At 40.0% G+C, this 15,530-nt stretch overlaps 1 protein-coding gene across 3 annotated transcripts in view; it reads left to right on the top strand.

The window, feature by feature from the left end:
• Positions 1-15,530, top strand: part of DHX35 (DEAH-box helicase 35) — a 56,084-nt gene that overhangs the window by 2,238 nt on the left and 38,316 nt on the right. For 2 of the 3 annotated variants that reach the window (XM_090065174.1, XM_090065172.1), the window contains exons 2-10: positions 39-172; positions 604-696; positions 1,623-1,700; positions 6,132-6,236; positions 7,626-7,687; positions 8,749-8,818; positions 10,449-10,508; positions 11,775-11,887; positions 13,600-13,696. In XM_090065174.1, the coding sequence (XP_089921300.1) occupies positions 39-172; positions 604-696; positions 1,623-1,700; positions 6,132-6,236; positions 7,626-7,687; positions 8,749-8,818; positions 10,449-10,508; positions 11,775-11,887; positions 13,600-13,696 (812 nt within the window). The remainder of the gene's footprint in view (positions 1-38; positions 173-603; positions 697-1,622; positions 1,701-6,131; positions 6,237-7,625; positions 7,688-8,748; positions 8,819-10,448; positions 10,509-11,774; positions 11,888-13,599; positions 13,697-15,530) is intronic. The other variant, XM_090065173.1, reaches the window with a different exon arrangement.

Consider the following 15,530-nt stretch of genomic DNA (forward strand, 5'->3'; position numbering starts at 1 on the left):
ATGTTCTATCATTTTCCTATTAAAATTGTCGTATATAGGCACAGAAGGTCCTGGTGTCAGCATCTCAGAGGAGAGACAGAGCACTTCTGAAATTAATGGTGTAAACATCATCTATAATCCTTATGCTTCTCTTTCTATTGAACAACAGAGACAAAAATTGCCAATTTTTAAGGTATGAACAGACTTTTTGATGTGCACATATCTTGCATGATGCCTGTTTTCTATACATTGTTTCCGATTTTCTCTCTCCATCATCACTTTATAACTTGAAACAAAGTAAGGGAAATCACCTTTCTTTTATTTTCTTTCGTTTTTTGTTCAGTTTTTGGCAGGTGACTTTGTTGTCTTTTATTACAAACTGTGGAGATTTATGTTTAACTATTGTTGTGTGCCATATGAAAAATATCTTACTAGAAAACTTAAAAGTTGTTTAGAGCTTGCTGTCAAAAAACTAAGTAACAGTAACTTACTGGCATAAGTAAGTTACTGTTACATAAGCATCATTCTTACATTACATAAGCATCATTACAGTACATAAGCATCATTCTTAGATATTTATTGACGTTTCTTTTCTGCAAAATTGAATGTCTTCCTCCTGTCCAGCTTAGAAATCACATACTGTACCTGGTGGAAAACTATCAGACTCTGGTGATTGTTGGAGAAACAGGATGTGGCAAAACCACCCAGATCCCACAAGTGAGTGAGATTATAACTTGTCAAAATTGTACTCTCTCAGATCTTGTATGGGAAGCCACCCCAGATGTCACCATAGTGCATTGTAGTTTAGGGACTAGTCATGATTGTATGCAAGTCCAAGAGAGGGGAGGAACATACCTATAAGCAATTGAAAGTTGGCACTGAAATGGTATGACATATTCTGCCCCATCAGTTATTGGCTCAGACTTGGGCCATTGATTTATCTTACAAAATGCAGCTTCTTAACTAGGTGGCAGACTATTGTCTGTGTATTTCTTAAATTTATTACCTTTTCAGATTATTTAAAATGAGAGACAACTTTCAGTCAGGATCTTCATAATTCTCTGTTTTTTTTTAATTTACTGTGCTCCATTCCTAGAGAATTATATCAACTTGGGGGGATATTTTTCATGTTTTTATTGCATTTTTCATTTTCTGTTACATTATTGATCAGTATAAAGTATTGATAAAAAAAAGAATCATGATTGGTCAAGAATGTAAAATTAACTTGTCAGATCCCACATACCAGCAAAATTAGTGAGGTATATTACCTGCTTCAAGTGTGAATACTTTACTAAAATTTAGAAAATCGTACTGGGTAGAGGCTACAAAATAAAGAGGGGAAGGAAATGTTTAAAGAGCAATGCTTTGCACTTTTGCAATTCCTGTTACCTGAATTTCTTGAAGTGCTTTCTAACTGCTAATGCTCTTATAAAATAGATACAGTAATATATTTGTTTATTTAGGTATACTGTAGAGGTATAGGGTTCACTAATGCAATCATTAAATAATTTATTTGAGATCATACAGATCAATGTTAGAACCAGGAATAAATCTCAGGAGTCCAAACATTAAATAGTTTGCTCCAAAAATTAGATAATTGCCTCATATAACTAATTAATTCCATGTCTCCAATATGCTTACAGTACTTAGCAGAAGCTGGCTGGACGGCCGAAGGGAGGGTAGTTGGAGTGACTCAGCCTCGCAGAGTTGCTGCTGTTTCAGTGAGTTTCTCCAGTTCTAAATGTCCCTGTTTGCTGAAAAAGTTGCTGTTGCATCTTCAAGTTCAAGTTTTTCTTCTACTGATTCTCTTTTGTCAGAATGTTCAGAAACTCTAAATTCAGTACAAATTTTGCTTTGTCAAATGTGGCCCTACCATAGAAAACGTTTGAGTCTACACTGGGTGTTGGCAAAATACTGCCTGTGAGGCACATCTGGCCTGTGGCAGGTCCCTTGGTCCTGCCTGGGCCAGGCACTGTCCAGCTGTGACACATGGGCATACAGCTTGGCTGGGACTTTACTAGGCAGCCCAAGTGGCAGTGGCAGGACATGCCACAGGTGGGCAGTGTGAATCAGGCCAGGGCGGGGCTGTGCCCACATTCTGGCTGATCTGCTCCAGCGGGGGTGAGTCTGGAGCAGGTATGGGGTGCGCTGGGGCTTTTGGCAGTGGCAGGGAGGTGTGTCAGAGTTCATGGGCTCCAAACTGTTGTGGAACAGGGGTGGGTGCTGGCCAGCTCAGGGGAGGCACACGAGAGGGCTTCCATGAACACCCTATCATACCCACAAACCCTCTTTTGCAAACCCCACAACCACACCCTTCCCTACACACAATCACACACCCCACAAACACTGCACCCACCAATGCCCTTCCTCAACAAACCCCACACCTCTCCCCACATGCATCCCCCCACATTCACAGACACCTGTGCATCTCTAGGGGGAGTCCCCTCTTATTGCTATGTGCACACACCCCACCATACACATGCACCCTCCCGCGTGCACACACCCACAGTCCCCCCACAAACCCCATACCCACTCACACACACCAAAACATCCCCACAAATCCTCTATACCCACACATACCCTCATGCCCACATACACCCCCCCCACAAAACCACCCACCCACATCCACACCACCCCACGTCCACATATACCTCCAGCTCCCCACAAAGCCCATACTCCCTACACCCCCCACCCCACTATACAAGAGTAAGATTTCATTTTGAGCTATTATGCAATCACCTCTGTGTATATATACAACACAAACGTGCACAAATCAGGACAAAAATATTAAAATAAATTGAAATATGTTACTGTCAATGTTTGATTTTTAGGTATCTAATTTGGTTTTTTTTCCAGTTCCAAGATTGCATACCGCCTTCCCAAAAGGAGTACTTCTTGGGGGCAAGGGAAACCGCTTCTAGTGGCATAGGTCAGATATTAGAGGGTAGGACTTTTGATTTCAAGAGGGCAGCCAGGATGTGGGGCACCTGCCAACGGGTGTCCTTCACAGCTCACCAACCTTGTTAAGTCGTCATCCATCAGAAATAATTGCCTGCCCCTGTCTACATACTGATGTAGGTTAATTTACTAATTATTTCTCTCTAATTGGGATGGAGATTCATTTGTAAACACAAATTTCTACTTCTTGTTATTGCAATTCCTGGCATGATAGAGTGTGGCTCAGTTCAACCGGACTAGCAGGCATTGCCAAATAGCTTGTCAGATCTGGAATGGCAAAAGTAGATCTTATGAGCTAGAACTGAGAGACGTCTGCTGAGTTGTGTGTAGGAAGCTGGTGCTGTGCTTTGTTTGTGAATGAGACCATTATTAATTCCTCATGGTCTTCAAACACCCACAAAAATAAGTGGTGGTAGAAAAGTGTAATGACATAATGGAATATTGGGAAGATTGTGATCTGTTTATGTGTCTAGTACCCCTTATCTAAATTTTTGTTCTATTGTATTAGGTTTCTCTGATAACCTGTTCATCATACTGATTCTTTCTATGTTCTCTTAATTGCTGAGCTTTAACTCATGGGTTTAAGTTTCAGTCCGTTGCAGCATTCAACTTTTGCCCCAAATAACTGTCACTCTTGACCATTTTGTGCAACTTTCTTTGCCATACTCAACCTGTCCCTTGTTATAGTACATTATATGCACATATTGTGCCTAATGCCTATGCTGTCCATTACACTGTAAATTTGTTGTACATACAGTTCATGAGCCTGGACTTCTGGAAAAATAAACGCTTGGTAGGTTCCTTTTTCCCTGTCAAGCTGAATTGCTGATCTTTTGTTTGTCATAATCTTTTGTCTGCCATCCATCATGAAGGACTGGAACCTAATGCTTGAGTGAGCTTTTCCTTCAGCTCTTCTCCATTCTTATCTTCAATAATATGCCTAATTGCCTGGGCAGTGCAGTACCTGAGGTACTGTATAAAATGCAGAAACTTGCATGAACTTTGTGTGTTTACTCTCCAATTTGACTTGGATCTGTTTTAAATCAAGACATTTTAGCCTTTTAGCTTAAAACTAAGTATATGATCATGGAGGAATCTTGCTTGCTGTACGAACACGCTTGTGATTTCTCTGGAATTCATGGCCAATGTAGAGAGATGGGAAGCATGTGATTTAATTTATTACTTTGAGTAATTGAATTTGATGTCTGATAAAGCAGACCATTCATCTGCTATATCCAGTAAAGGATGGAGGTCATCAAAAGGGGAAAGAGGCAGTTGCAGTGATATAAACTCCTGCAAGCTCTGCTGAATTAACCAAGCTGAAATGTAGAGGTATTTACTTGTGTTGTGTGAGGAATAGTGCCAAGAAGAGTGTGTTTGAGATCCTGGGTTCGTGAAGGAATTCATGGAATAATGACTAATAGAAATAGCAGACAGGTCAGCACGAAGGAGACATTTTCATGACCAAAGTATGCCCGTGCAGACTATTTAAAAAAAAAAACCTGTCAAAATTTAAAAGAGGATTATTTATGTAACTGAAAACAGCATACTGCTGACAAACTTAATAGAACAAACATCCATGTTTGTCCCTTTTGCAGTGGCTTTAGTTTTTAAACATAGGTTTTCTTTTGTTGCACTTGCTGTTCTACTGTCCAGTAATACATTCTGGCCAACATAATAGCATCTGGTTAACCAAGTTTGAAGCTTTTGTCTCTTGATATGGTGGTTCAGTATGTTGAAAATTTTGATTTAAAGAGCAAATTTTTCTTCATTTCTCTGTTAAATATTTGCACCTTACATCAGCAGTGGGAGATTTTTAGTTTGATTCTTAATGTCTACTGTCTTCCTTAGCAAAAGGTTAGATATCAGAAGCAAATATTCCACCACTTTTTGTTTTTTGGGTCAGTTAGCTCAGCAATTGAATATAATTTGTCAGCAGAATATGGTCACCTTCTCTATACACATATCCACATTTAGTCTCTTTTGATTCTTAATATTGCTGGCAACTTGGATGCTATTTTCTGAATGGGAAACAAAAATATATTACTACTGGGATAACTGAATGTGCCAGCAGGTAAATGCTGGTTTTATAATTATTGTTTAGAAAAGGCTGTTTGAACAGCCATAAATGCTGCTACAAATGGAAATTTCCCTCTTCCCCAACAAGAAATTCAGCTGGAGCTGAGACTGTTTCATAGATGATAAATGTCTATGCGGCACAGAGAAGGTGTAAATTGATTCAGCGTGTTTGCAGAAATAAAACATTGGTTTTTGCATAAAATGACACTAACAATGTCATTTGCATGCATTTGATTTTGCAGGTGATAACTTTTGTCAGTGTTTCACGGCTAGCATTTGGATTAATACAGTTTCTTGAATTAACTTCTAAACGTTCAGTTTCAAATGTTTAAGGGTATTTTTCCTTTTATTTAGCAGAGGCTATTCTTCCCCTCCCCACTTCTTTAGTGTGCTTATTTTAAATTGATCAGTGAAAGCTGTAATCAGGGTCACAGGCAATTTTTATCAATGGTGCAGTTACCAGAGTATATACAGTTGAGAATTAAACCCTGTAAGTTTGATTCACCTTTTCTTAGCACCCATCAATAGAAGTTCCAGATTACTCAAGGTAAAATAGTTCAGTGGAATCCTTTCTATGTATTCTGGCTGCTGTGAGACTGGTTGGGGAAGTCTCTACCTCAGAGGGTTAATAAATGGCTCTATGTGTTTTCACTTTATCCTTCTGTCAGCTGTCTGGGTGCTTTGAGAAACTCTTTTCCCAGTTTTAGCCTTTCCCACAGGCTGTGTCCTCTGTCACAGCCAGTCAGCTCCTTAGCTTTCTGAAGTAGAAACAGATATAAATTGTCCTGGTGCTTGTTGGTTTTGCTGTCATTTAATTTTCTGTGAACATTTGTTCTATTTTCTCAGGAGGTGTTCTCTTATTTTGGAACTGCTAAAATGTCCTATTTATCAGTTGTATCAAAATGTTTTATTTTTTTAAACTATAGAAAGTTAACCATGCTGTTGTGCAGAGTGAATTTTCTTAGTTCATCAGGAGCAATTCAGTGTAAAGACCTTTGTTTTCTTATTACATGACTCCTTTAGCTGTTCATAAACACTGATATCAAAGAAGTTTGTGGTAAACTATCTTCCTTATTACTGTCTGTCTGTTTCTTGGGTGTTGCATTTTCTTTTAGGTTGCAGGCCGAGTGGCTGAGGAAAGAGGCGCTATGCTGGGTCATGATGTTGGATATTGTATTCGTTTTGATGATTGCACAGACCCTCAGGCTACAAGAATTAAGGTGAGACTTGAGCAGATTTCAGGTATCCTAAAATGGTTAGCCGAAGCTCACAAGGTGCTTTTGCAAATGCTTTGTAATGTCTGATGAGATTGATATGTTAGATAGTACTCATGTAGATGAGGAAACTGAAACATTGGCAGGTTAATTGTCCAGAATCAAGCCAGTGGGTCAAAAGTAGAATGAGGAATAGGTGTGCGGCTCCCTGCTAGAACATTACATTCACAACTGTCAATATTTTTAGACTTTATTAAAGAAGGTGGTGTAGTGTTTTATTATGCTATCTATTTCTGGATAATAGATCAGCTCTTTGATAGAGCAAATTTTTAAGGAGTGGAGCATGAGTTTTCATTCCACTTTTATATATGTTTTTCTCGTTGTTCAGCACAGTCAATACCAGCAGCCATTTAAAACCCATAGGAGGTTTTTCAAGGTGGTTAAGATCAGATCAGATTGCTGCAGTGTTTGTGAAACTTGATAACAGTGAAGCACTAATGTAGGTCTGCAGTGAGTCAACGTTAAACCCCAGCATCACCTGAATTACAGAATTAGATTAAAAGTGCAGTAAGTTAGAGAATTAATAGACAAGTTGAAGGTGACTTCCTGTGAACGAGAGCACTCTTCATGGCTGTATTTTAAATTATCACAGTGAGCCACATTGAAGTTACTGGTGCTGTGTAGAAAAGAGTCTTTTTCAGTGGGCTAAAAGCAACTATTAGGTTTTATATAATACTTTCTCATTAATAAAGTTTCATCAACAGACTTACCAACTGTGAGTAATTTTGAGAAGCAGTGTAAAAGAGTGGAAAGACATTTGTTTGCAAAACAATTTTTTTTTTCTATGGATTCTGGGATTGGGTATTGGGAATATGAAGTTTTTTCACCCCAGTGCCATAGGTTCATGTCCAACTCATGAGCATAGTTCAGCAGGTCTATTTTCTGAATAAACCAACCATGGTTTTTGTGTCCAGATCCAGACTAGCCAAAAATCATTACTTTGGAGCTTCTCAGAGATTTTGTGAAAAGCTGGCATATTGTTTAGCTAATAAGGAGAATGTTTGCATCTCAAAGAGTATGAATCTCTAGATGTGGCAGGTTGAAGCACCACCTCTGAATTTATTTATTTAAATAACGAGCTTACTTTCAAGCTACTTCAGCATCTCTTGTTTGCAGTTTACTTGAGTGTTGAGAAACACATGGATTTCTTTTATACCTGGTGCTCAAGGGAGTGAAAATCAAGTAGAAAAGTACTTGGAGGTAATAAAAAATGCAATTAAAATGCATCTTTCAATCCAGAACACTCATTGGTTTCTTACAAATAGGGCATGAAAATAGCTTTTTCAGTTCAGATTGTTCCTAGAGATAACTAATTTTCCCTTTGTTTGTTTTCAGTTTCTGACTGATGGTATGTTGGTGAGGGAGATGATGGCCGACCCATTACTAACAAGATACAGGTAAAGATATGTACACTGATGACAGAAACCTATGGCAATTGACTTTTTTTTCAGTTTAGAGAGCAGTTAATAACCACCATTTTTGCAACCCAAATTGAAGACTGTTTCTGAGTTTTAATGTCAGATGTATTTTAGAGAATTGCCAACTAACAACCCACATTTTCTGTTTTAGATCAAATGTATTTGAATATAAAGTCCTGGAAAGCGAGGCTTGTAATGGGAATGAAAAGTACCAATCTAATAATGAGGTTCTGCTCTGGGAGGTGTGGGAGTACCAGTAGAACTGCAGTGAGATTATTGTAGAACCTCAGAGGAGCTGTAAGTCTCTCAGTGAAGTTTAGCTGAAATCAGTCGTTTTATTTTTCACAACAATTCTGGCAGACATGATATGAAAGTCAAACTGGGTTCCTTGTGCTTTCACTCACCAGTGACAGGAAACCTGGTTAATGATCTGTTGATTATCCATAGGACAGAATATAATTCAGGGTCAGCAGGAGTGAGAAGCAGCATAAAAATACTCGGATTGGTTGACTGAGGAGGGTCATCTTTCCATGTATTGACTTTTCAGAGTAGAACTGTAGTTCCATTGCTTAAATGTAAACTGGAACCCATAAAAGAATAAATGTAGATTGTGTTTTTTAAAAGTGGGCTTGGTGCCATGCCTTCTTGTCCTTTTTTGTTTTTTTCCACTTGGAAAAATGAAGGGATTTTTTTTTTTTTTAACTTTTCTCTGTTGCTGTTCCATTTATCGTGCAGCTTTTCCTAAGCAACCAAGCCAAATAAAGTTTTCAAACCCAGGCTAATCGAAAGGGTTCAAAATCAGGCAAAATAAAAGTTTACCTATTCCTTCTTGTACTGCCTATTAGTATGGTTGATAAATTATAGGGAATTTAAATGAGTAGCTTCCTGTGTTCCCTCTGCTTTTTTAAATAGGTTTAGCTAAAAGCATGAAGTTGTCTTTAACATTCTAGGTATTCCTCTGAAAATGTGTAGGTATGAAACTGTCTTGGCTCCGGTGTCAAATCTGATTATAGAAACTGTCTTTCTGCTTTGATCCACAGTGTCCTCATGCTGGATGAAGCGCATGAAAGAACCCTGTATACAGACATTGCCATTGGCTTATTAAAAAAGGTCATTCTTTTAATTTCTCTTTTCTCTTTTTGTGTTTTTTCCGTCACTTTCCATCCATTTGGGCACAGCTTTGTGACCCAAGGATTTTAATGCTCCTATCATGCTGCTGTCTTACAAAATATAAGGTATTCAGCTAGTCCCTTGCTACCACACAAGGTCTACCCTGTTTCCACCACTTCTATACTCTCTTCCCTTTGAGTCAAAGTGCAGTCTTTTTCCATTGCTGATGATCATGCTTCCCCATGAATAATTTCCTATAAAGGTATTGGCACCATTGAAGATGGAATTCCTCTCTTCCATCTGGTATCAAGACCAAAATTACAATGTTAATTTTAGAATTGCCACTGCTTGGCCTATTCTGATCTTTGAAAAATGGTCCTTGTACAATCCTCCTTAAATAGACAGTTCTTGGGTATACAATGAAGTTTGGTGTAGTTGTGCTCACTAGATAAGCTTTGACTCATTCAGTTGTCCCATGTCTTGTTAAAGTCTGTGGTTTGCAGAAATGATAGAAAAACAGCTCTCTCAAGCCTTTTAAAAATGGAATATACAGCATGTGTACTATTCTTTCCCTCTTGTCCTTTTTTCCCTCTTGCCCGCGCTGTTCAATTTCTTTATCAGCGATTTGGACGATGGGTTGAAAAGCAACCTGTTTAAATTTGCTGATGGTACCAAAATTTGGGGTGAGGTGAGCACGCTAGTAGGGAGGGAAAGACTGCAGCAAGACCTGGATAGGTTGCAGGTGTGGGCTAACAAAAACAGGATGCGTTTCAATACTGACAAGTGCAGGGTGCTGCACTTGGGCAGTAACCAGCAGCACACTTATAAGATGGGAGACTCCCTTCTTGAGAGCACGGAGGCAGAAAGGGATCTTGGAGTCATTATTGACTCTAAGATGAACATGGGCCGACGATGCGAAGTCACGGTTGGCAGGGCTAACCGGACCTTGTCGTGCATCTCAAGCAGGTTCAAGGAGGTGATCCTCCCTCTCTACGCGACACTAGTCAGGCCACAGCTGGAGTACTGTATCCAGTTCTGTGCGCCCCACTTCAGGAAGGATGTGGACAACACTGAGAGGGTCGAGAGGAGGGCCACCCGCATGATCCGGGGACAACAGGGCAGACCCTACAGTGAGAGACTGCGGGACCTGAACCTGTTCAGCCTTCACAAGAGAAGGCTGAGGGGGGACCTGGTGACCATCTGTAAACTCACTAGGGGGGACCAGAAGGGTTTGGGAGAGACCTTGTTTCCCCTAGTGCACCCTGGCATAACAAGGAATAACAACCACAAGTTGTTGGAGAGTAGGTTTAGATTAGACATCTGTAAGAACTACTTCACGGTCAGGGCAGCTAGGGTCTGGAACCAACTTCCAAGGGAAGTGGTGCTGGCTCCTATCTTGGGGGTCTTTAAGAAGAGGCTTGATGCCTACCTGGCTGGAGTCATTTGAGCCCAGTTTTTCTCCTGCCCAGGTGGGGGGTCAGACTTGAAGACCTACAAGGTACCTTTCGACCCTACTTCTATGATTCTATGAAATATGTGTAAAGAGAATTTAATGATAGGGTATTTTAGAACAGCTTGCTTCTGCTGTTTCCCAGGGAACTGTTTTAACTCACAAATTTCTGTATCTTAGATTCAAAAGAAACGAGGGGATCTGCGACTGATTGTAGCATCAGCTACCCTGGATGCAGAGGTACAGCTTATTTTTAGCTTAAAAATTACATTGACCTCATGTGGATATGTAACTTGCAGCAGAAGACACCTTGGTCTGTATGCTGCCTATTTGGGGAATAATTATTTGTATGAGTGATGGTAAAGGGGAAGTAGACCCTTGCAGACTTTTTATTTCTGTTATTTTAACACGGGCACATTTTGGTGGTTGTTTTTAGTTTTTCTTATTTGATTTGTTTACACTTTTTCAGTAAATAGCAGCTTTTAAGAAATGCTGATTATTCCTAATCTACCTGGTATTTTTCTCTGATAAAAACAAAAAAATTAACCCTGTATTGGTGAATAGTGATACACTGACAACAGCTGACTAATAGGAATGTATGATTATTAAATAATCTGTTGCCGTAGACCCTTGCTGTTTAATTTTAGTAAGCCAAAAGCGCTTTGAGAATTACAGTTGAATGAATTAGCTGGCAGATGCACACAGTGGAGGCAAATTAATGTGTTAGAAAAAAAATACAGTGTTCATTTGGCAGCTAATTTAATTTTACACATTGATAGTGTGCCAGACCTGGTCATGTACTCAAATATGTTCTTTAGTTTCCTTGTACAAGAAAGGCATTATTACAGCATTCCATTAAACGTTTGCTATACTCAAAAAGATGCTGATTTTTCAATTATCTTGGAGGCATATTTTAGTCATTTGCTAATATATGTTCATATACAGCATGTTAACTGTACATTTATTACTAAGTAAATATATTTTGAAATTTGAATGTTGCTGGGTACGTTAATTACTCTGAGCGTGGTATATTTTTATTAATCTATTGGTAACAAATATTTGAAATATCTTGCTATGTCAGATTAACTATGTCAAGCCAATAAGATGTCTTATAAATCACATCCTTATTTGAGGTTCCTGAACTTATTTTTGTAAAAATAGGTCCTTGGTCTGTGAGCATCTGACTACTGTTATGTGCATCATTTACTACGTCAGTTGTAGGTGTACCTAAGTGTGCAGAAGACCTGTAAAGCAGTCTAGGGAATTTAAATGCCCAGTTTAGCCAGAGGTTGAAAAGTATTTAGGCACCAAAATATCCGCCTTAATTTCTTTAAAAAACAAACAAACAAAAAAATAACCTCTTAAATTTACCATAAACAACAATTGTCAACTTTGGAGAGAAAAATCTAAATAGCACTAAGTTGACATTTTTAGTATTCTAAGTTTCTCCCTCAATTCTTTGGTGTAACAAATTGAGTGTTGTGTTTTATTGTTTGCTTTATTTAGAAATTTAGAGATTTCTTCAATCAAAATGAGACTAGTGACCCCAGCAAGGATACCAGTGTGATTCTTACTGTGGAAGGGAGAACTTTTCCAGTGGATGTCTTTTATATACAGAGGTCTGTTCCTGTTTAATCCTTGTAAGTGGTGATTAGAGCAATGTGTGTCTATGGCATCAGCTTGCTTAGTTAAAAATTAGGAATTCTTTGTGGGGGATTAATTGAGGGAACGTTAGCTATTCTTTCAAAATATTCTTACATGGTTTTAATGCCAACACCTTAAGAGTATTGATGTGAACATAATTTTTTCAGTTGAATGTGCATTTTCTTGTAGTTGTTAGTAGCAAAAGTGGGCTTGAATAGAGGAAAAGGGCTTCAGGAGCTGCCCATGCCAGCCATCTGGAGTGCATCTCAGACAGGTGTTACAGGGATTTAGTGGCATCTTTTGCTTTTCCTCCTTCAGAGGGAGCAGACCAAGTGGTATATCATTATTTGCTTTGCCACTGTCCACAGAAAAGAATGTGCAAACCTGGTAGGAGAATCATGTTTGTTCTCTTCAGAAGGAAACACTTAAGTTTGGCAACAGTAAACTTTCTATTTTTTTTAAAGCCCCCACATCCAATGCTTAGGTGGCATTTTTTGCTGGACAGAGAAATGTTGGTATGATGTACCCCTCATTCAGCTGTTGTGCCCTCCAAAAGCTATGGAGATGGTTAAAATACACCATAATAATAGACTGTAAGGAGAACAGCACCTAGGAAGTAAAGGAATAGCCACTCCATCCTAGGAAACGGTGTCTTCACACATCCTGCTGTGATGAAGCATGCTACTTTACCATTTATGCTGCATTGGCATTTTCTGTAACCATCTCCCATGTAACTACTTGGCAAACCTCAGCTTGAGCACAGTATGCTGTGGCTGTCTCATTCATAGCTTACAACCTACCTCAGATCAGATTTCTGGGTTTGGATATGTGGGTCTTCCCTCTTCTGTTTGAAGGACATGCCTTTAGTTTCTTAAAAATAAGTGTATCTAACTTTTTACAGGTGAGTTGCACATTAATGGAAGCAAGGGAAGCTTCTTAAAGGAGATCATAGTAGCCTGTTTATACCAAGGCACTCATTCAGGAACTAGTCATTAGGTCCAGGTATTCAGGGGAGTTATTCATTTGTGCACATATGTCTTTGTGCAGACACCAATTCATATTTGTGGAAACACATTTCTTGCTGAGTTATTACATTTTTTTGCAGAGAGAATACCACATTTCACATGTGCATTTGGAAGCAAGTCTGAATATTACGAGAGTTTTATATAAATGGGAGCCTGCAGAAATTAAGAAATATGAACAATTATGGCTAGATTTTTTTAAAAGTGTGCATGCAGTTGTAAACAACATCTGGGCAATTAGAGGTATTTGTGTGCATTTGCAGTAATTACTTCATAAATTTAGCCCTCAATACTTGCACTAGAATTTCACTTAAGTGTTCAATTGTTCACATATATACCAGCTTGGTTTATTAGGAAATGAGTCTTTAAAATGGTGCTTTTTCTGTGTAATTGTAGTATCACAAACAGCATATATTTGCAAAAGCCTGCCCTGATGGGAAGGAAACAGATGGGGTGCATCTGACTGACGTGGTGAACATGGCAATTAGCAAGGCCCAAAGGCTGACTAGTTAATTTTCTAAAGATACATCATGAATTAAATGAGAATATAATTGATTTGTAATGCCTATGCAAAGCTAGCAATTTGTTCTTTCCTTGTTAAAGATAAAAGATTGTAGTTATGCACATACTAAGGCTTTTTTTTTGTTTCCCCACCCCTCTAACAGCCCTGTTCCAGATTATGTCAAATCAACTGTAGAAACCGTGATGAAAATTCACCAGATGGAGAGTGATGGGGATATATTGGCCTTTCTAACTGGCCAGGTACAAACATACATTAAAAGGATGCTTTTCTTTTTTTTGCTTTAAGTTAGTATTTTTCAGTATATGGTTTTGCAAGCTCTCATTATAACTCTGCTCCTGTTAAAGATACTGGCAGTTTGGAAACCCATAAAAGTAAAATTAGGCCAGTGTTGAACATTTTTTGGAAATCCTGCTATTACACCAAATTAATCAAACCCTGGTGCTGTGAATAGTTATCTTGTGATGTTGCTCTGTGCTTTCAGTTCCATTGAAAATGACAGAAACAATTCATTATTTCTTTGTACTGTTTTCATATACTAGGTTTCTAAATTATGTGCAAGTCATCATTAATCAATGTAAATTGCATTTGTGATAAGCACTAAGATATTAAATTGAAGAACATAGGATTACAAGGTGCTTCCTGGATCTGAGTCCTGTCCCCTGCTATCATAAGCAAACCACTATCTGTAATCTCATTCAGAAATTTATCAAGCTCAGTCTTAAAACCAGTTGAGTTTCTCTTTCTTTGGCTGCTCCTGTTGGAAGGCTCTTATTTTATATCTTAAATTATAAGATGTTAATTAAAGTACTTTTAAAATCACATGATCGGTATAACTTCAACCTGGTTGTTACTCTACATTTTTTTTACTCGCCTTCTAAGGCAGTGGTTCCCATACTGAGTCGCAACCCCATTTGGGTTCACGAGAAATAAAATCACTTTAAGTCGGGGCCAGGCAAAATATGGCTTGCAGGCTGGATCCAGCCTGCCAGACAGTTTTGTCTGACCACTGGCACTCACCAGCTAACTGTGCAGCTTCCAGGCAGGGTGGCAGCTGCTGCCACTGCTGGGGGATCTACTTGCCTCCTATGGCATCCCGCTCACTCCGGGCACCAGATGGGGAAGTGGCCGGGGTGGGCAGAGGGGAGCTCCAGCAGGAGGTGGGGTGGGAGCATGGGGCTGGGGTTGGTGGCAGCATAGAACCCAACCCCAGGGGGGCAGTGGGACAGTGCAGCTCAGGGTGTGGGTATGAGGACTCCCACACACTCCTCCTCCCATGGCGTAGCCCCTGCCGCTGGCGGCAGCATGGGCTGCCCAAGCACTGCCACCTGGCAGTGCACGACTCCAGCCAGTGCTGCATGTGGTGGTGAGGAGAGCACAGGCCAGCCCGCTTCTATCTTGCAGGACTCCACGTGGGACGTGCAACTCCATGCCACTGGGAGAAGCCCCACACAACAGAGCTGGCTGCCCTCTGTGGCCCCTGCTGTGCAAGTCGTGGGACTGCCGGGAATCAGGGAACGGGACTTCCTCCACTCCTGCCTGAATCTAGAGACCTGCACAGCAGGGGGTGGGGAAGGCAGTTGGTTCCATCATGGGGCTTCTCCCAATGTCATTCGAGTGCCTGGAGCTGTATGTGTGCCACTCAGAGCCCCATGCAATAGAAGGAGTGGGGAGCTGGGCTCTGCGCTTTACTCTGGCTGCAGCAGCCACCACCTCCCACAAGCGGCAGCTGGGGCTCAGGTGTTACTAAAGGGTTGCAGGGTGCTGTGAACCCTGGCCCTGGGGCACCCGGGGAGGGATGTGGGGCTGTGGGTTGGGAGTGAGGGGACTTGCTGAGGATATGGGGTCATGCTGAGGAAGTGGGATCATAAATGGGATCATGCTGAGGAAAAGTTTGGGAAGTACTGCTCTAAGTGCATTATAGAGCAACACCTTCATAGAGCCAGCAGCTATATAGTATTTGAATCATTACTTGTTAGTGCTGATTCCTTCTGGCATGCCCTTCAGATAGCAATTCTGTGCTACAGTCATTGTCTTTTACTTTTTCTACTCACAAATTTATTCCAGAATCACTAT

The sequence above is a fragment of the Crocodylus siamensis genome, chromosome 10 (assembly GCF_052110815.1).
Source record: "Crocodylus siamensis isolate JL-2025a chromosome 10, ASM5211081v1, whole genome shotgun sequence".
Taxonomy (NCBI): Eukaryota; Metazoa; Chordata; order Crocodylia; family Crocodylidae; genus Crocodylus; species Crocodylus siamensis.